At 37.9% G+C, this 22442-nt stretch overlaps 2 protein-coding genes across 3 annotated transcripts; one reads left to right on the forward strand and one right to left on the reverse strand.

The window, feature by feature from the left end:
* Window positions 1–677: 677 nt before the first annotated feature.
* On the reverse strand, window positions 678–21450 carry LOC109058758 (aristaless-related homeobox protein-like). Of its 2 annotated transcripts, none has more exons than XM_042751652.1 (5): window positions 21312–21450; window positions 5871–6420; window positions 4076–4121; window positions 2288–2613; window positions 678–1888 (listed from the first exon to the last, which is right to left on the reverse strand). In XM_042751652.1, exons 2-5 carry the CDS (start codon window positions 6386–6388, stop codon window positions 1633–1635), a joined length of 1146 nt encoding a protein of 381 aa, XP_042607586.1. In that variant the 5' UTR covers window positions 6389–6420; window positions 21312–21450; the 3' UTR covers window positions 678–1632. The 2 variants fall into 2 exon arrangements, with proteins under 2 accessions (XP_042607586.1, XP_042607585.1); XM_042751651.1 differs by lacking the exon at window positions 21312–21450 and adding an exon at window positions 7101–7440.
* On the forward strand, window positions 16693–22303 carry LOC109095912 (homogentisate 1,2-dioxygenase-like). The gene is made up of 13 exons (XM_042751653.1): window positions 16693–16925; window positions 18168–18239; window positions 18321–18409; window positions 18516–18681; window positions 18787–18878; window positions 18970–19004; window positions 19126–19205; window positions 19796–19895; window positions 19990–20114; window positions 21142–21246; window positions 21330–21456; window positions 21549–21730; window positions 21809–22303. The coding sequence occupies exons 1-13, from the start codon at window positions 16911–16913 to the stop codon at window positions 21950–21952; spliced, it is 1332 nt and encodes a 443-aa protein (XP_042607587.1). The 5' UTR covers window positions 16693–16910; the 3' UTR covers window positions 21953–22303.
* Window positions 22304–22442: the final 139 nt, after the last annotated feature.

The raw sequence follows: 22442 nt of genomic DNA on the forward strand, positions 1-22442 counted from the left end.
GCTTGAAGAATAGAGCCGTCATGAATATCATCATCTGACTAAATACAAATAAATACGTTATTCTGCTTATGCTCGACATAAATTATTCTCAATCATTTATAGCAAACTGAAACAAACAAAAAATGCTCTTTCCCCGACATGAATGTTTATGATTGCAGTTATCCACACTCAACTGCTGTGGTAATTGATTCATTTTTAAGTGACCACTTAAATTGTTTCTCTTATTACTCCAGGCTCCCCATCGAATAATTGCCCATTTACTTCTAGAAATAAACTCTTATGTCTATAAATCGGGTACTATAAAAGCATATATATGTATATGATCATTAGATAGTAAAAGAATAAAAAATGTCGCGCCTATTTAAGCATTTACGATAAAAAATATTAGGCCTAGTTATATTTTGCAACAAATATTTTTTTTTTTTTTTGTGATCGACATTTAATTAAACCAAATGTAGGCTATTTTTAATATATAATAAAGTTTTATTTGCTTTATTTTAGAACTGCAGACATATTCCGTTTTCCAAGTAGGCTATACTAATGGTTATTTAGTTTAATTTTTAACATTTTTTACAAATATGAAAATAAAATGATGGATAACCTTTAAAAAGTGTAAACTTATTATTATTTCAGTAAACTTAATTCTCATTATCAATTGTAAATAATACAGGAGGGTCTTTGTTTCACAAGTTTCTTTTATTCCGACTTGGTCCCTGCGCGCGACAGGGAAAATTCTCACTGAATAGCAAAACTTCCCGGTCTGGATTTCAAGCTCTCTACCGGGCAGACATAAATAATCATCTAAAAATCTAAAATTTGAATCAAACGAACAAAGGGTGAATCTACGTGAAACTATTCCTACAGTACTACACGAGAGCATATTCTCAAAACATCTTTTGAAATAAACTATTTTTTTTTTCTTGTCATTTTGCCCCCATTTTCATTCCTTTTTTAAACAGAGCTATATATACACAGGATACCCTTAACAGATCAGTAAACAAGCTAAAGTTTAGATTTTCACATTGTTCTTCATTAAAACAAACAAAACATTTCTTTTTCATTATTTTTTTTCTCCTAAATATCATATTTAACATAAGAGTTGGAACGAACAGAAAGTAAAGCTGAGAATTCGTTTTCAGAAATTTGATTTGTTTTGCCAATATTGAGGCCAAACGTGAATGGATATGGTTCAGGATGGGTAGCAGGTTGTGGCAGTTCCCTTTGGCATGTTGACCCATCTCTGCTTCAGCAATGAGAGAAGAGGAAGAAATGTCTAGTTCTGTGTGTATTGCAGTGTGGTTCCAATGATTCTTCTCTGTGTGGGTTTACAGTAAATGTGTCTTTTACCACATTTGCTCCTGACACAAAGACCTGACTTATTCAATGACTTTACCAAGCACAGCCTCCCTAACTCTGAGAAGCCTAAATTACACTCAGAGTCTTTATGTTCAAGGTTTTGAAACATGTTTGGTGCACTGTGTAAATTATAGTGATGTCCAGTGGGAGGCGCGGTGACGTGGTGACGACTCCAGTGTCAAATGGGTCTCCGGTGTGCTAGTGCTATATGGATTTGGTCGTGCTTTTTGTTGAGATGGTTTCTTTAATATTTTGTTTTGTTTTTAAGGAGAAGGATCAGCACACTTCCTTCCCCGCAGTGCCGGATGGCAGGATGTTCAGTTGGGTCAACTGGGCCGAATGTTCCTTTGCTTTGAGACGCAGAGCTGCGATGCTGGATGCCCTGCGGTCGGCGGCCGTAGAAGATGAGGAAGAAGGTGGTTCTGGTAGGGTTGTCGGCGGCTGCACTGGACCCTCCACTGGTGGAGCAGTTTGGCGCAAGAGAGCGGCGGCCGTGGAAGCACTGGTCAGATGACCCATACTTGAGAAGAGTCTAAACAAAAGAGAGTTCCTGTGATAAATGTACTGCACTCATGCTCACACCAGTGAATATTCTGCTAATTTTTAGGTTTAGCATCAGTCGGATGACTCCAGGGTACAACAGAAGAGCCATGGGCATTTATTAGATGTGTAAATTACTCTTAGAAATAAAGGTTCTTTATTGCCATCTATGGTTCCATGAGGAACCTTTAACATCAGTGGAACCTTGACATTGCACAAAAGGATCTTTAGACTGGAAAAAGGTTCTTTAGATTTTTTAAATGTTCTTCGCACAAAGAAAAATGGTTCTTTTAAGAATTGTTCACTGATAGGTTCTTTGGAGAATCCAAAATGGTTCTTCTATGGCATCAATGCAAAAGCTTTTGGAGCCTTGTTATCGCATGGTCTTTACCTGCCAAAAGTAGGTCCAATGAAGGCCGGATGCCTGAACATTGCTGTGCCCAGGAAGGCTCCTAGGCCAAGGGGTGTGGCATGAGGGAGGGCGGAGCTGTTTGGGGGCGGTGCCAGGCCTGGGAATGCGGCAGCAGCTGCTGCTGCGGCGGTCCACGCTGACTCCAGAGCTGGGTGAGGGTGAGGTGGGAAGGGTCCGCCTTCCAGGTAGTGACTCAGTGGGTGAGCGGCTGCCAGCGGCCCGTGAAAGGGCAAGCCTGTGGGGTGAGCCTGGACACCTGCCTTTTCACGTTTCCTCCACTTCGCTCTTCGGTTTTGAAACCAAACCTAAGAGTTGGGAGAGAAGCCTCATTAAAGTCCAAACTTTACTAGTAACTGCTGGTGTTGAGATGAATGCATCTATGCGATTTAGTTTGGAGTTAGGAACATGCTTAAATAGCCAGCCTTGAGAAGTTGTCTCTTCTGTTTCTGATCCAGAGCCATTAATATTCCACCTGACAGCCTGCATGGTCGTTTAAGCATGAGCTTGTCGCTCTTGTTCATGTGCAATATTTGGTTCGCTTTAATGAGGTGACAAATAGGCTGGAAGTCAAGGGTAATTACATGGCCCCAAACTTACGGTCTGTTACCCTAACTTTGCTAATTAAAATCTGGTTCAGGCAAAGCAAAAAACGGGGTGGAGCGTGGTAATTAAGAGCTGTGTTAACAAAAGATGTCGGAATAACAGCTGAACGGCATCCAATAACAATTAATGCACTTTAAATTAAATTCCTCCAAATGTAAGTTGCTTGAAAAGGCTATTTAACTTTCCCACGATCCCCTCCTGTCCTGCTAAACCCCACTAGGTTGTGCAGCAAGAACACGACCTGCAGACAGGGACTTGATAATGAAGGAAAGTGTCAACAGACAAACCAACAGGGACCTCAGCCCCTTTCACACATGCTCCAAACCGTTTTGCATGGCCCCTGGGGCATTTATTAGCTTTATCACCTCCTGATCGAGCCTGTTAAGTGATTTGTTCTCCCACATCTCCAAACTGACATCTGTTGTTTTACATGGCCAATAACACCCTGGTAGCTTCCTCATGTTTGCACTGTCTCTTTGGTTATGAGAGTTGGGCTTGAACATGCGAGCCACGCTTTGAATAGAGAAAGGAGGGGTGGCAAACACCCTTAATAGTCTCTCACTCGTTCCAAGTGCAAAGCATCGGATCAATGCCGGTCTATTGCAATCACAAAATGGGAAATCAAATAGCATTATCCCCCTACCCCTCCCTCTCCCTCTCCCCCGCGCCGGCGATGAGAATTCAAACACCATTTTCTCCCTGGAATAGCAGTGTTTGCTCTCTCGCTAAGTGCGCTTTTATGAATCAGGGGCGTCTGTGTAATTGCCGCTAAAATGTTCGCTCTATTGTGTATAATAACTTTCGATAACAGGAAAGACCTTGCCATGACGTACAGGGTCATTTACCCAAGTTTACGATTGTCACTTTAAAATGAAATTAAATATAGACCATTAGATATATTGTCTTAACGTCTATAAGTAAGCAAATTGCAAGAATTCGCAGGCTCACATCATTTAGTTAATCTTTACCTTCAAAATGTCGACAAGTGGTCATATCACAGGCAATTTCTCTCAATTCGCTGCAATTTAAATGCTTTTAACATCTGAATGGAGTCAAAGTTCTCAATTGTGTTTTGTACAGTGCTCGTTAATATTATTATGCATTTAAATTCGATATATTTTATGGTTTATTTTTGTGCTCGAAAGGAAGAAAGTAAGCACTCACTTGCACGCGCGCTTCTGTCAGATCCAGCCTCATCGCGAGCTCCTCTCTGGAATAGAAAACATAGATCATCAAAATGTGTGCAGGGTTTTTTTTTTTTTTTTTTTTTTTTTTTTTTTTTTTTTTTTTTTTTTTTAAACCCACAAATACTGCAAGAAAACTGATTTTGCCTAAATTGCCAGAAACCTATGAAAGCAATTTGGGGCTGATGAGAATCGAACGGATAACTTGTACGTTTTTTATAATGGATCGTTTCGTTGGGCGAGGCTTTAGTGCACTGACTGTAACAACATAATGATGGAAATAATGGCATCTAGACTATTATATGACAATTGAGCATTTACTGAAAATATACCTGGCTAAATTTATGACAATTATCTACCACGTCAATATAAACATCGATATTTCAAACGAACATTTTTGTTAAAGAAAAACGGTCCTCAGGTAAATCTGTCATTAGTCATACTGATGTTTTTTATTTGATAGACTTATGTTGTGTGGCATATTGATTATTTTTCTTTTAAGAAACGTGACTATACGAATAACGAATAAATGTGGCGCAGTGTTTTCAAAATAAAGTTCAAATACAAAATTCTTATTAATGTTCAAATTTCGTAAACTGTGATTTCCCTTTTAAAATAAAGAACATCAATAGCAACATTTTTAATAAAATATATTGTCAGCGTCTATAATGAATAACTCAAAATAGTATAACTCAAATTTAATTTTATATCCATGGCATAAAGATAAAGTAGGCTACATCACATCCACATAAAAATATGTCTAATTTTATTATGCTTTTTTAAATTTTTTTTAAAGTTAACATTTTTAATTGTTTATAATGCTTAACGTATGTTTCAGTTTGTCTTGTCCGCATTTTTATGGCTTACTTTTCTAATGCTGTTCCAGAACCCCAAAATTAGCCTTTTATCACTGACACTAAAAAATAACCTAAATTCCCTTCTGAACAGTCAAACTTAATTAAACCTCTTAATTAAAACGATTAATTTATACATTTGAGTTTGAAGTAGGCTGCTGCTGTACTGAGCTCTTTTAAGGCCCACATATATTTATTTTGACGCTCACGAATGTTCACAGTGATACTAGCAGTAGCCTATTAACTAAGCATGGAGAATAATGTGAGTTTCAGTCTTATAAGAATAAATTGTACAGGACAGGACATAGAGGAGTGTGCACACGTTTTAGTGATTATTTCTACAGAATGTCACGCCAATTATCTCCTCGATTTAATATAAAACGATTAACCGGTGTATTTTTTTCCTCCGAGGAAAGCAAAATAGAATAAAATTCAGCTTCTAAACGGAATATATATATATATATATATATATATATATATATATATATATCCACCACAGAAGTGTTGGCCACAAAGGTTTTATTTCATGAATCTACCTTTTTTTCAATTGATTGATGTTTACATTATTTAATGTTTTCTAAAATATATATATACATTTGGGGCTTGTATTTTTAAAATTTGAAATGTTACAAATATTTATAATTTAAATATGAATATAAAATTGTTTATTTCTTCGATTGTTGATTTTGTATTGGAAAAATAATTTAAAGTAGGCTATGGAGAAGGGATGTTATTTCGATGATTAAAATATATACAGATCTGAATTTAACAGTAGCCTATACATTATTTTTTTATAGCATTTTTAATACTTAGGGAAAAATACTTATTCTATTTTTCGTTCATTTTAAGGCATGCATTATGTTCATAATATGACTTAAAATCAAAATCTATAAACCATAATAAGCGGTATATCTACTGCACCTGGTGAACACGTCAGGGTAGTGTGTTTTCTGGAAGGCTCTCTCCAGTTCCTCCAGCTGATAGCTGGTGAAGGTAGTCCTGTATCTTCTCTGCTTCCGTTTAAGCATCCCTTCCTCCGAGTCGCTGCCGGCCGACAGACACACACTGTCCTCTCCATCTTTTACATCCCCATCGTTGTGCAGGCTCTCTTCATCCTTGGGAGACAGACTGGCGTCTCCGCACGCCTCCTCTTTGACAACGTCCTCTTCAAACTTCAGCGTGCTGAGCTCCATCAGCTCCTGCGCCGTGTGCTCGGGGCTCTGGCCTTCATCACTCTGGCTGAAGGGCGCGTTCTCCCTGTACGACTTGCTACGGCTGATGCTGACTTGTGGCGCTTGGCTGATTTTGAGACTCTCACAGGTTTGGTCCAGCAATCTCTCCCTCTCACCCTTCTCTAGATGCTCGTGAAACCCCCTCCCGGAGTCCAGGTACTTCCCCCCAGGGCCGTAGAGCCGGCGCAGTTTGGGCGGCAGGTGCATGTCCGCGTCAAACGAGTTCTCTTTGGAGGTGACTGGAAAAAAAAAAGAATATAATATTTTTGAATGCACCACGCACTGTGAATTAAGACACCATTATTTAAACGCACATTCACCTGTTCAGCTTTAATTTAATTTAATAAAAAAAAAATTGGTTGTTCAATCAAAAACATATCAAGAACCATTTTTGGTGCATAAAGTTTTATATATATATATACGGTTAGTAAAAATAAAAAAAATATATATATTTTTAAAGGTTCTTCAATACTGTACTATAGTCATGGCTATATGGTAATTTTATATATACCATGGTACTGAATGACTGTCATGGTTGAAAGCATGGATTTATGATTTAATACATTTTTGTTAGCCTGATCAAAGTATCCATTAAGAAGCCATAAAAGTTCTGAGGAACTTTTAGATCAGAAGATTATCCATAACTTGCTAAAACACATTTCTTTTCAAAATGCTTTACAACTTTAAGCATTTCAATGCCGCTCATTTTGTTTTTTTTTAATTTGAGAGGTTCTCAAAACTTTCAGGACTTTGTTTTCACACCCGGAGGTGTTGCTTCTGACCAGGACACTATTTTTGTACACATTTCTACAACTGTTTAAAAGTTAAATGCGCGCGAAATCAATTAAACGTGTGCAATGTTTCTGACCAAACGTAAAACAGCATAAAAGAAATAACGTCAAAGCGTTTAGGCGCTTACCTTCAGCTGACTGGTTGTGGTCCGGTCTGACGGGTGCTGACAAACTTTGCGCTCCCAGCTGTCTGACTTTACACGGGCTTCTTCTGCCCAGAATACTGTCTATGCAGTAGGAGGAAAGCACGGTGGGTGACTTGCTTTTACATTCGCTTCGGTCGCGGCTATTGTCGTCGTACTGACTAGTCATATTTGTGTCGTCCGAGGTTGTGCTCGAGTGGGTGACTGTTACTCTCTCTCGCACTGTATCTGAAACGTCTCTCTTGCCTATCCCACCCTGGCCGCTAATGCCATATGCACTAATCCGCAGTAGCTCCGCTCTCCGTTCTGTTGCATTGACGTGTAACGCAAATCTGATTGGCTCCCAAGGGAACAAGGGGGATCTTTATATATTTTTCTATTAAAGTTAAACGGTATGAACTCAGCGAATGTTGTGATGGATTACTGAATTTACTGATAAGCACCTCCACATTTAGATTGAAATTAGATTAATAAAGATAGTCTAAATACGTTGCAGATAAGTATGAAATCAAATGATTTATCTAAACAAGTGTGAAAACACTTTCAGAAACGTTTTATTTACCAAGATGCTGGATGTTTTATTTTTAATCATAATTTAAATATATTATTATTATTATATCGTGTCTTTTTTAAATTCCTAGGCTCAATAAATTAAAATTAATAAAAATAAGAAGGTATTCAAATACACTGGCATTACACAAAATGAGAATAATGCTGAAAGATCATTCTTGCTTATTTTTATTTTATTTTATATTATTTGAAACTGTTCGTGCCATGCATTTATTTTAGCTATTTTTAAAAAATGACAGGCTGTTTGTCTAATTTTGGTTGTTCTGTCTATCTATCTGTTTAGTTGTGATACTATATTTGATGTTATTTTACACTCCATTTCAAAAAAGGAGACACGAGCCCATTTAGTAGAGGCAAGGCCTGACCGGGTGAATCGTTCACCTGGTCCTCGTGTGCGAATTCACACACCTAGCCTAATTGCCTGTCCTCTCAGAGTGAAGCGATCAGATAGCCATAGATGATTGACTTAAAAGTGAGGGTGGTGATAATAGGCCGATGAGAGCGTACTGCAGGCATCTAGACTGGAGAAGACAGATTGAGAATGTAATTTTAAATGAAAGTCTATTTAACCTGCTGCGGATGGCATGACCCTATCCGCCGCACAGACCCATCAATGTTAAAAGGATCATTTTCACAATTCAATCCCAAACTTGCAACGAAGCTGCAATTTACTCTCTCCTCTTCATAGGTTAGCCTATATGATTCTGCTCTTGGGCTGACCGAGATTAGGGTCGTGAAAATACTGTGTGAAAAATTGTGAAAGTTTTGATGTTTGGCCTTAATTGGACTTTGAGATATCAGCTTCATAAACAACACTGAACATACACTACGACGAATTCTTATCCCCCCGCCACCCCCTGAAACTTAAGCACCAAGCAGATCAACAGAAAAGAGTAATGACAATAAATAATAACAATATAAGGCATTTTTCTCGTTCCCAAGCAGGCGCGTAATGAAGAAGGGTATTTAAAGTCGCTATGTAATTTGGGGGCACAATTTGATTCATTTATACGCGCTCTGTTATTAACCCAAGAAAAGAAATGTCAGGGCCAGCAGGACATCCGCGCTTTGTTTAAATGCACTAATTACACGCACGCATTTGAAAAAAATGCGCAATTTTTCCATATTCAGTCCTGAGTCTACTATTTAGCGCTCTACGCGCGGGCAGGCAAGCTGTTAGTGGGTGCCAGTCAGTTTCACGCTCCTCTATTACCCGATACCACAGTGTGTCATATTTTCACAACAGCCTAACTTGATAATTTCTACAATCGTCTTCTGTTTTGCAGGGTTTACATGGCCCATAATTCGTTGGGCTTTGGATACGCTTATGCAAACCAACCCCTGTTCCGATAACAAGAAGCTTTCCTCAAACTGTAAGTAACAGTAGGTGACACTTTACATCGTTTCGGTGATGTTCCACCAACAGCTCAACAGCTGTGTCTTAAGAGTGTGTCTAAATCCCTAATATAGACTCCATCACTCCCACGTTTTCAAGCAGCGCCATCTCCTGGTGTTAACAAAAGTGCTCAGGGATAAATTCAGTCGGTTGAGCAAAAAAAAACTAAAGGAGAGCTGCATCATGATTGACGCTATTTTAAATCATCAGTTGTAATTCATGTGGAAAGTTTCCGCCACATTTCGTTTTGATGATGGATAATCATGGATAATTGCATATTAATTTTAAACATTTTATGTTTTTATCAGAATCTATCTATCTATCTATCTATCTATCTATCTATCTATCTATCTATCTATCTATCTATCTATCTATCTGCCAATTTTAAACATACATGAGCAGGAAGTTCAGATTATTAATTAGTTGGCGGTGGAGGTTACTGTGTGGTTAGCGGCTCACTGATGACAGTTGTGCTCCAGAGGTGGTGTGTCCTCATTCCTGTTGCTGTGACTTAATTGGATGCTGCTCTGCTTGAAAGGGCGAACAAAAAGACATGCTCTCAGACGCGCGCGTAAGCAAAGTTAATTAGTGGTTATTAACACCACGCATAATGAGAGCGCGAGGGAGTCAATTTAATGACTTTGTTAGCTTAAGTTTAGAATGACAGTCGATGATCGGAACAACAATAGCAATCTAGAACGCAATGATCATCTGTAATTTTCAACAGTAGTACGCACTAATAAAAACAAAGGGACTCTAATTTTGTTCAACTGACTCGATAATTTGAATTTATTTAAAAAGAGGGAGAGAAGAAGGAATAGGAAAGACAACTCAAACATTTTTACCAAAGATTATCCTGTCGTTGGAGACACAAGTAGGTTAAACAGGATTACAATTGTTTTATTGCTTGCATGCCAAATTATTGTTGATTGGTAGGCTTTCAGAAAGATTCTTCTGTGTAGACTGAGTGATAACACTTGATTTTGCTCCATTTTCATCCCTAAATACTTTCTGACATCTATAAGGAATCAACAGCTCACAGACATTATTTGCATATCGTATTGTCTACAGATGCATGACTTGCATTGGCCATCCAAGTTGCCAACCACATGACCAGCAATGTGCCATTAATCGATCTATGTACTATATAACATGTAAAACGGGAACATGAAAGGAATATTCTAAAAGCAACTCATGTAAACATCTTAATCATAATATTGTCTAATTTAGATTAAGTTAAATAATTCGATTACTGATGTCCATGCAAACAGTCATTGTCTGTGACCATTGTCAAAAAACTTTTTTAATATCACTTCAACTTTACCAGACCACACAGGTGCTTCCTATATCCTTAAAAGACCATTAAACAGAGACCTGTCTTCTAACAAAGTCATTGTTATGCAAATGAATCAATTTTTAGCTTACTTCTGATATAGCCTATAGTCTCGAATAAGAATGGCATGCACTTTCTCTTAAACTGAACTTTTGCTTCGAAAAAACGGGAGATACAAGCAGTAGCACGGGGGAAACGCAAGTCGTCCAGATGTTTAAAAGGTGAACTTCTTTTAAATTGAGTGCCGCGTTTTTAGAACGCTGAGACGCTGCAGCGCAACAGTCAAACACATCCACAGTTCTTTTTATTTTATTATTATTATTGTCAAACACATACGTCTACTGCGTGTTCACATTTAAAAAAAAAAAAGAAGGAAAAAAAACAATGGAAAAGGAATGGGGAAACGCGTTCTGTGTGAACGGCCCCATTATTTAGCGACTTTCAGGTGAGTCAAATTGCAAATGTATGTCGGAAATGAATGACGTAAATATTAAAGACGTTCTAAATAAATTTGTGATTGAATCTGTAATGTTCAAATCTGCAATAAAACTAGCCTATAAAAAAGACAGTAGGCCAACTGTGTTGTCTTTGCACTGTTGCTATGGTAACTTCCTCAAGCAAATGCTACTTTTTTTCGCTGGCAGTTATTTCGCGCACTATTGTAGCTAGTTTTTGTGGTAACTAAATGTCTTTTGGAGGAGTGGTTTGTACATACATGCTACTTATGTTAAAACAATGCATAGCATGCTTTCTGGTCTTATATAAGTGTTTGTTATACCCCCGCTCCACCAACCCCCATTATATTACGGTGCAGTAGCCTAGAGATCATACAGTTGCGGCCGACCGCCCTCATTTGAGAGTTTTTCAAGTTTTTTTTTTTTTTTTTTTTTTTTTTTTTTGTGCATCATTTCATATAAGTCTGAATGTAATTTTTTGTAGTTTAGAGGGGACGCGAGGTCTTCTCTGCATTCTTATCGATTTGTGGCTCGTGAAGCGTGGAATGGCTTCTTTAATAATGCATTTGGGTGAAAGGTCACAAATATGAGTTGGAGCAATTTTGCGTCTCCGATCTTATTATCGTTTAAGCCTGAAGAAGTGTACAGGGGCTTCTGGACTTAGCATATATTTATTTTATTTCTTTTTCTTTTTGCCTGTAAAGAGGGTTCATGTGCGCTGATGATCTAAAGAGGTGCTCTTGCCCTTTATTGATTGCTTCTTGGAAAGAATATGAATGTCTAAATTCAAGAATGACAATCCTTTATTAAGTTAATCAAAGTAATACATGCAAATTATTCTTCTTCTCCCATGAGCTTATCAAAACCTCTCCCCTTGAGTTTGAAGAAGTCCATTTATTCAGTTAGCGTCAATAACGCGCGCAAATATCGCCATGCAAATGAAAGTTGATTAGAGTAAATTAGGGACTTAGCTGCTATCTGACCTTGTCTGAGTTTTATGTAAATTTTGTAAAAACGACACAAGGAAATAAATGACATTTAGACGTTCGTATAAAAGAAGTAATCAAGAGGTTTTCAACAGCAGGAAAAGAATTTGTATATTTCGCTTGGCTTTATCGGGAGCCGGAGAGCATCACAGAAGGAGGTCATGTATTATGGAATAATATTTTACCATCTTCTTAAGCATAGGAGGCTATGAGTAAATGATGAGACGCTATTTTTTAATGTCTGAATCAAAAATAATAAGTAGGGCTTTAAGTATAAAAAAGTATGAGGTTGTATAAAAAAAGTAAATTAAAAGGTAATTAAAAGGAAGACATTCTTGATAAAAGAAATGTTGGCAGATGTAGTAGTTTGAAGTATATATATTTATTTAGATATGTAATTTTGTTTTAAAATATTGATATTTGAAAACCTTTCGTCTTCCAGATTAGTGCCGTGATATGCAAGAAGCCCCTTTGTTCGTTGTCACAAAGCCTCCTGACTGTTTTTATTTTCATAATAAAAAATGCATGTTATTGATATTCATGAACATAAATTCCGAAATTCATAGGCCAATATAAAAAAAAATGTAAAAAGGCCTATATTTTTAAATCATATCTTTGATTTCTGTTAGGGAAAATATTAAGTTAGCCTTCACTCCTGTATTCAAAGAAAAAGGAAGGCTTGTAATTAAGGAAGCTTGAAAATAAATTTTGTACTTTTTTGATAGGTTACACCACGTGACATTTTTAGGGTCATTCAATCAAAATTTCATGTAGGGCAGACCTAATATTATGGTAAGCGATCAAACTATTTTGATAAATGGCCCATGACCAATCCTAAATGTGTTATATTGGATCTACTGACATCTAGTGGAGCTGTAAGGCATCAGAAGAAAACTGGAAAAAACCCAAATTGGCGTTGCACTGTAGGCCAAGACTTAGCTCAAAAATTTGCTTGCCTATATGACTAATTCAGCGAGGGCCAGGAGATGTTGATAAAGCACTAAACATGATGTCTTGGGGTATTGTTAATGAGGTCTGTAGATACTTATAGGGGATAATCCCCAGCAGTTCATCAGAGACTTCATCTCAAATGAAATTAGCTTCCTGTGTGGTGCTGAGATGGCTTCTCTGGAGTTCAGCTGCGATGGTAATGGCTGCCGTGACAGCTCTCCTCGGGCTCAGTCCAGCTCCGTCCCTGTCTCCAGTGTCTGCCTCCACACGAGGCCAGTTATTCTATTCCCCTCTTTCTTCTTCTCCTTCAGGACTCTAGCTCCCATAGTTATGTTTGTTTTGATTCCCTGTTGCTGGCAGATTGGAAGTGGTCAGGGGTGGCTGACAGTGATAAAAGGGGATATTTTGCTTTGTTTGTGTGTGTGTGAAAAGGCCAAGAATTTTATGTGAATGTATCAGAGGGCATCATTAGTAGAAGCTGACTGCTCTCCAAGCCCTCCAGACCAATTTAGTGGGAGAGACAAAAACGTTTTGATCCTGGGTTGCTGGTCTGAACTGCTCGATGGGGAGCCGAGTGAAGCCATGCAATCTATATTGGATTTCTTACTTCTCCATTTCTTGGTGCTTGGATTCCCTGTGGTTAGGAAGTAGTAACAGTAAATTCGGTCTGTCCCTCAGGGTCATGGTGGTCTCACCCCTGTTTTCAACAACAGGAATTTAACAGGGTCAAAAAGCTACAGTAGATACGCAAGGGTCATCCAATATTTTGTCTGTCATTCTCTTCTCAATTCCGTTTTTTTTTTCTCTCCTTCTTGAGCTTTAAATGAGGTTGATGCAACATGTCACTCTTAAAAATTAAGGTTCCAAGAGTGTTTTGAAGGCATTTTTGATTCCATGAAGAACATTGAACATCCATAGAACCCATATGAATACAGTGGAAAAAGGTTCTTCAGACTATTAAAATGATCCTCACAACAAGAAAAAATGGTTCTTTAAAAAACCTAGAGGTTCTTTGGGGAACCAAAATGATTATTCTGTGGCATCGCTGTGAAAACCCATAGATATATAGGTAGATGGCCTATTAGCGGCTGTTTCTATGGAACCTTTCAGTGAACAAAGAACCATTTTCTTGCAAAGAACATTTTAATAATCTGAAAAACCTATTTCTACTTTCAAGTACCCTTTCACATCAGTGCCATTTTTGGTTCCCCAAAGAACCTTTCAGTGAATCGATCTTTAAAGAAACCTTTTTTTTTCTGTGAAGAACATATTAATCTGAAGAACCTTTTTGCTCAGTGTGAAGGTTTTATGGAAGTTAGAGGTTCTTCATGAAAACATCAATGCTAATAAAGAAACTTTATTTCTTAGAGTGTGGCTGGCGTTGTTCAGTATCAGCAATTGAGAACCAATCAGATATTACCTGCTGTTCTTTGATATTAGTGCTTAAGCTATCTCACCAAATCTCAACCATTTTAGCTAGCTTGTGTGATGTTTTCTCAGTTACTTTATACTTAATGCACTAGTATTGGTCAATAAGAGCGCAGTTTTTGTACGTTCTTGTGAATATTCAAACAAAAACACACACACACACACAGATGCATTTCCACATAATTCCTTAAATAAATATCCAGCGCAACCAGCAGCAACAACTGCCAATGAGATTTTCAACACAAGTAATTATGTTTTTGCATGTTTCCCCCCTCCTTCCTAAAAAAAAATCCTTATAACTAAGCGATTCAAAAGCAATTTTCTCTGTGGGAAGAGAATGTAATTTGCTATTCAATGACATTCTGATGTGTAAAAAACCAGAAGCCGGTGGTAAAAGGTATCTCTAAAGTCTGTGTACAGTGCATTAATGGGCATAACCAGGGGAGGAGGGGAGAGATGTCAGGAAGGGCACCATTTAATGACTCCAGAATAATCCCTCTCTCATTAGTGAAGGCTCTGAGGATCCACCGGGGCTTGAACTGGTAGAGCATTGCATGCCGCTACAGTCTTTATCTTCATATTAAACCATTTGCATAACATTACAGCCGCTGGAGAGACTCCCTTAACAAGGCCAGTTGCTCTTCATTTTAAAAGGGGACAGTGGGTGTCTCAGCAAATCTATTCAGCGGTAAGTGGAACTACTGCTGGTGCAAATGCAGCATGAGGTGAGAGGGATCAGGACGCAGCATTTGGAAGCACATTTATCATACACTTGCTCATGCATCAGGCTGGGTTTGGGGTGCCTCCAAAAATGCATACACAGTAGCTCTACCATCTATCCTGAATTTCCAGGTTTTACGGACCACCTTGCATCCTGTGATTGTGAATTGCACTGAACAGAATGTGTGGGGGACTGATTTCAAGTCCATCAACATGTAGTTTATCTGGGGCGGTAAAAATTGTATATTGTAGAAAATACTTTTGCTCATCTGTGCACCTATCATGAGCCATTTTTGTAACTCTATTGCCTGTGGAAGAACGCGGCTTACTTTAAGAAAGGCGAGAGAGAGAGGCGTGACAAAATTAAAATCAGTCATTTTTTTCCCTGAGGAGCAGATCAATTTCCGCAGACTGGGTCGAGATATATTTTCCGGCATTAGTCTTTCTCGACTTGAGCACAGCACCTAAACGGCCTGCCAGCGGGAGTCTCGGCACAGCTGCACGCTTCAGTAGAGAACAGTTACTTCTGCCGCTCTGAGTTTATTTGCGCCTCACCATGAGAATTGCCATAATTTACCCCACCAACACATCACCTCCCCAAAAGATGAGAGAAAGGGAATAGTGTGTGGAATGAAAGAAGCAAATTGATTCGACGTGATATTGTTTTCTGTTTTTTATTACGCCTATTCATTTTCTCAGAAAGAGATGCACAATTGGACCGGTGCCCGAGTTCAGTGTCATACTGTGGAACCTTGAACACAAACCTACATAATGGCCCGGCCTGTTGCCTATGTTTAAATTATGGAAACAACTACAGCATTTGAACAGCTCTGGCCTTCTCTAAGTGCAGTGCAGGATGAAGCACGTACAAGTTACAGATTTCCTCTAAGACTTGTAACATCAGTTAATGTTATTTGGTCACTTGAATTCTGATGTGTGATTATATAAATTGATGTTAAAGGACAGAACTAGAATCATGAATCAGCAGGTTTTCTTGTTAAATCTGATAGATTACATCCACATAACATCTACATGTTAACAGAGAGAAAGTTACATAAAAAAACACCTTTTTAACACCAGATGTTAAATTTTGATGGTCAGTTGTTTTATACAGAATTGTTGTACAATAGCCTTGTTAATGCAATTGCATGAGAATTAACTGTAGCCTAATTAAATTACAGAAAAAACAAGAGGAATCCCTTACTTTACTTTTTCAAGGTAAGTAATTAAATCACAGTAATTACTTAGTAAAGCATTAAACTTAACACTGGCTGCACTACTTTAAAATGTAGGCAACTTACTGGACAAAAAAAAAGACATTGTATAGGCCTACATTTACCACAATCTAAAATAAACCAACAAATCATATTTACTCACAATTTCATTTTCCTATTTATGTTTTACATTTATTAAATACATACATTTAAACACATTTTAAATTTTGCCACAAATATAAAATCTAAAATAAAAATATATTAAAATTTCAGATGCATTGCGAAACTTAGGGAATAAAAACCCAAACAGATGTAGCTACAGTAGGCTACTAATAAAAAGCTTTAACATTCCTTGGGTTCCTCTACATTGAACAAGAAATAGGCCTACGTGCATTTGTTAAAGGACTGAGAACTGGACTTTACAATCTTGCCTTAACTGACATTTGCTGTACCTGTGCCAGGGTTCATTCTTTGCACGATCTGTGAACATCAAACCTCCCCTCCTAAACGTTGCCCAAATCTCTGGTTGCGTCACGAGCCGTGTCTGAGTTTAATTAAAACCATATTGAGAAGACCGTAAATACGACCCAAGTTCCTCCCTCGGTCTTCCTCTGCAAGAGAGCGCGGACTCGGTACGAGCGGTTTCACGGGACCAGTGCTGACCAAAGATCTTCTGTGGAACGTTGCAGCTCATTTTGAAAAGTTTATATATTACTAGACTGCATTAGTAAATAACGCAACAATGGCTGGTTTGAAGGTAAGTGCACTTTGGACTGCATGGACAAATGTTTGTCTAAAATAAACCATTATAAGTTCAAACTTACAGCCTATCGTAATTATAGCCTATCGTAATAAAGTTTTATTCACGATCTTTTTCAGGTTATATATCGTTTTTATTAAATACTTTTTTATTCATTTTTATTTAGACATAAACCAATTGCACAAACTATGCTTGTTTATTATGTTTGGAACAGCGCTATAACTCACCGGTACATCCTATGAGAATAGTGAGGTCCGAATCTCTCTTTTGAATCGGATCTTTTTATTGAATAGGTAGAGGTGATTCACAAAACCGGTCTGGACGGCTTTTCCAAATAGCTACCATCTTCAGCCTAAAAACTTGAGCCTAAACAAACGTCTAAACAGCCCTGAAAGATTTATTCACGACTCACGAGACAATCTATCTTTAAGAGCAGTTTACGAATGTAAAATGACACTTCAAAGTTGTATTAGCTGAAATATAGGCTACGGAACAACACACTTAACTGGGACACATGACATTAGAGCAAACACCAAAATAAATAAAACCTAAACCGTAAGTATGTGACCTTATTTGGAATGTTTCAGAACATGCAAAGGGACATCGAGCGATTAATTGTCTGAATCGATTCTTTGAAGCGAACTGTTTGAAAGAACCGATTCCCTGAGGGGGGTGTTCCAACTTGGCCAATCAGATCACTGGAATCTGCAGCTGCCCAGATGAGGTTTATCTCGGCTCTAGGCTACATAAACTGTAGGCTGCACAAAACCTTTTAGTTTATGCATGCTTTTTCAACAGAATGCTCTTGTTTTATAAAACAAAAGGCAAAAGTCAAAGGAAATTTGACAGTCTACTAAAGTAGACTCTTGCTGTTCTCAACTGTCTACCTGTAGAGAAGTAGAATGTAAACAACTGGCATCAGCTTGCTTTTGTCAGATGTTTTTAGATTAAATTCGAAATCTTAATTCCTATGAGTTTGGCCTATTTAACTTAGGTTATGTTTTCAGTTATACAGACGGACTTATTTGAGATGTTTAAGAGCTGCTCTGTATGCATCTGCAGATGCACGATGACTAAGCACATTTGTTGTCGCTCACTCGTAGGAAGGGGGAGATACTCATATGGCTCTACACAGTTTCTTTTGTGTTTTTCTATTCTCTTTATTCTATTTTTCTATTCTCTTTATCATATTTTGCCACTTAGTTTGTTTTTAAAAAAATAAAAATAACTCTGTTGTAGTACATGAGTGGTTTTGGAAATGAGTTTGCCTCTGAGGACCCTCGCTGTCCAGGATCTCTGCCTGAGGGACAGGTAATACCACAACTTTTATCACCTACCTGGCCTGACCAATTAACTTTACACATCAACTCAGTTTAGTTTATTGTTTTATAGAACAATCCACAAGTGTGTCCATATGGCCTATATGCTGAGCAGCTCTCTGGTTCTGCCTTCACTTGCCCACGGTCGACCAATAAGAGAAGGTATATATAGATATGCAAAAAAACAAAACAAACAACATATGTAACAGTCAAACCTAAACCCTTATGATTTTTAAGAAATGATCACAGCAAATTTTTATGTTTATAGCTGGCTGTATCGCATTTTACCCTCTGTGCGCCACAAGCCTTTCACTCCGATGAGCTGTGGAGATCTCACAGAGAACTGGAATGAAGTGGAGCCCGACCCCAACCAGCTACGATGGAAGCCGTTTAACATCCCCAAATCTTCTGAGAAAAAAGTGGATTTCATATCGGTAAAAGATTTCATCCTTGTCCACACTGCTCATATGGCCTTCATATTTAAATAATTCTCAGTGATGCCATCGGTGATGCTCTTGTCATCGGTTTGATATTTTCAGGGTCTACACACAGTCTGTGGAGCTGGAGATTCAAAATCTCGGAATGGAATTGCCATCCACATGTACACCTGTAACAATTCAATGATTGACAAGTCAGTTTGAATGGGATTCAACTCACCAATGATTTTATTTCCCTTCTCTGTACAGTGTTTTTTTTAAGTTGGTACTTTTTTTATTTCATAGATGTTTCCAAAATGCAGATGGTGATTTCCTTATTGGTAAGCTTGTGGTCTCGTTATTCGTGCCATATTTTTAAGATTTTTTTTTTCATGATTAATATGTGATTTGGATTTTTGTAGTAGTAGTTCCTTTTGATTAGGACTGCAATTTGTGTTCCAGTGCCCCAACAAGGTGAAATCCTGATTACTACAGAATTTGGGAAGATGATGGTGGAGCCCAATGAGATTTGTGTCATTCAGGTGTCACTCTAATATCTATAAGAATATTTTTTTATATTTTTTTGAATAAGTCTCTTGTGCTCACCAAGACTGCATTTATTTGATCATAAATACAGTAAAACAGTAATATTGTGAAATGTTATTACAATAAATAATAACTGCTATTTTAATATTTTTTTATGTAATTTATTAATGTGATGGCAAAGCTGAATTTTCAGAAGCAAATACTTGATTATTCAGTGTCACATAATCCTATTAAATTATTTTCAATATTGGCAGCAGCTGTGCTGCTTAACATTTTTTGTGGAAACCGTTATACATTTTCCCGCAGAATTCTCTGATGAATAGAAATCTCAAAAGAACAGCATTTATTTGAAACAGAAATCTCTTCAGAAATCACTTGTAAATAAAGTGGCTTTATTGTCACTTTTGATCAATTTAATGCATCCTTGCTGAATAAAAGTATTAATGTACTTCAGAAAAATATAACTTACTGACTCCAAACTTTTGAATGGTATTTTACCTTCAAATCTGCATTCAATATTCCAATAAACAACACAGAAATTCAATGTTTTTAAATATTTTTTTATGTACTCTTCTATGTTTCCCAGCAAGGGATGCGTTTTAGTGTTGATGTGTTTGGAGAAACCAGGGGGTACATTCTAGAGGTGTTTGGGGCCCACTTTGAGCTGCCTGACCTGGGTCCTATAGGTATGTACAACATATTTTCTATTTAATGCCTTTGAATAACATAAACTTTCATAAGCTGCTGGGAAAAGTCTTTTAATTTGGTTGTGCATTGCAGGGGCTAATGGACTGGCTAATCCTAGGGACTTCCAAACACCTGTGGCTTGGTACGAAGACCGTACTGTGGCCACAGGTTACACCATTGTCAACAAGTACCAAGGAAAGCTCTTCTCATGTCAACAGGTGCCGTGAAATGATTGCGTCAGTAGTAATTCCCATTGCTAACATCAATGAGGCACTGAGTGTTAGATTACACACAAAATGTACAATTTGTCTTTAATAAGACCAAGATTTCAAGCATCATTCTGCACTGAATTTATTTCCCTGTCTTGACGAGTGAATAATTGACTTGTTATGGCTGTCAGGAGCAAATTAGAGACAGCAAAAGTAGCATCACAAGGCAGTATCACTCAATGTAACGAAAAAAAAAATGCAGAGAGCACGCATCTATATTTGAGCACACAGGTCTCGCCGTCTGTACTCTCTTAAATGGTTTACGGTCTGTCTTGAAGGAGAAGGTACAGCCTTATCCTGTTGTTTTGTCCTCCAACTGAGTGCTAAAATTGCTTAAATTAGCTTATTATTTGCTTGACTGGGAAAATATGTTTGTGTTTTGTGTGTATGAGTTTTTTTCATTTTAATAGAGTCTGGTAGAGTTATCCTGAGAACTGTTATGCCTGTGAGATTACAAACCTCGGGGTCCCAGAAACCCCGGGGTGCACGGAGAGTGTCTTTGTATGACTGAATGTAACTGTAAAAACAGTCATGTTCTTGTTTGAGTTGCTGGATTTGTGTATGTGTGTACAGTTGTGACTGGCGGGTGTGTGCTTGTAGATGTGGGTGAGTTAAAACAACAGGAGGGCGCATGAGGGTGAGGACAGCAGGCAGTCTCTGCTGTAATGAATTATATTGATTTCGCCGGCAGCATTCAAAATCTGTCTGCTGCAACATTGTCAAGCGAAGGGTGTATAAAATTGCGGTTTTTAACGAAGACATTTCTTCGCCCCATAACCTACTATTTTAAGTGCAGGAGTCGAGCGTCAAAACAAAACGGTGCTGTCTAAACGCTTTATTGAGGGCATTGATCGGACGTCTTAGTGTTTCGAGTTTGACATTACTATTGATTATTTACTCAAAGCCTACAGAAAATCATTACGTGGTGTATTATTACAGCACCCATGTTTTTGTCATTTTAAATCTGTTCAAATAGGACTTTTCGCCATTTAATGTGGTTGCATGGCACGGAAACTACACACCCTACAAATACAACCTGGAGAACTTCATGGTCATCAACTGTGTGGCGTTTGATCATGCAGTGAGTGTTAATTTGTTTCATTTGACCTCTTTAAATCACTGCATTTGAACTGTCAATCAAATTACCTGAATTTCTATTTCCAGGATCCGTCGATTTTTACCGTTTTGACAGCCAAATCCACACGTCCAGGTGTGGCCATTGCAGATTTTGTCATTTTTCCTCCTCGTTGGGGTGTAGCTGATCACACTTTTCGGCCTCCTTACTACCACAGTAAGTCTGAGTTGTTGACTACATAAACTACTTGTATTAAAACCATATGAAATTTCATGCGGTTAAAGAGCGCCCTCTGTCTACGCTAACAGGGAACTGCATGAGCGAGTTTATGGGGTTAATCAAAGGCCATTATGAAGCAAAGGAAGAGGGTTTCCAGCCTGGAGGAGCCAGTCTCCACAGCATCATGACTCCACACGGCCCTGATGTCGACTGTTTTGAGAAGAACAGCACAGCTGTTCTGAAACCAGAGAGAGTTGCTGAAGGCACTATGGTAATGTTCAAATGGTTAATTTTGAAATACATCATGTAAAAGGCTAGATGATGTTCTAAATAGTGCTGTATCCAACAGGCATTCATGTTTGAGTCATCCTTCAGCATGGCTGTGACCAAATGGGGATTGGACACCTGCCACCGTCTTGATAAGAGCTATTATAAATGCTGGGAGGCTTTAAAAAATCACTTTAATCCAAACTGGAAACCCAGCAGCAAGTAGAACATGGTTACACCTCAACAGTCGTCATATTTGTCTGACATGTGGATCAGTGAATCACAATGGTTTTATTGCAAGAATTGAGGGAACCAGAGATGTTCTGTGATATCAAAATAAAACATGCTATTGGAATATAACCAATAAAACAAAACAGAGTGTTTCTGCAGGTTTTATAAAGATACATTGAACACATTTTAAAGACCTTTTTTAAGACAAAGTAAAGAAAATATAAGGAACCCAGTACATCAAAATGTAAATGTCTAGGGAGCACACCATGAGTTGTTATTAGCAACACTTTAAAGTTTGAAAATACAACATTCAATAGGTCTCAATTACCTTTTAATTAATTTAGCCCAAAAAAAAAAAAAAAGGCCAAAGCAAGCTTGCTAGCTCTGCCCCAACCATTAATATATGGAAATTACTTTTACTGTACATGTGTCCTTAGTATGTTTGCTTGTCTTGTTTTTCAGTGCAAATGTCTAAAGATTCTTAA

This window comes from Cyprinus carpio, chromosome B24 (assembly GCF_018340385.1).
Source record: "Cyprinus carpio isolate SPL01 chromosome B24, ASM1834038v1, whole genome shotgun sequence".
In the NCBI taxonomy this organism is placed as follows: Eukaryota; Metazoa; Chordata; class Actinopteri; order Cypriniformes; family Cyprinidae; genus Cyprinus; species Cyprinus carpio.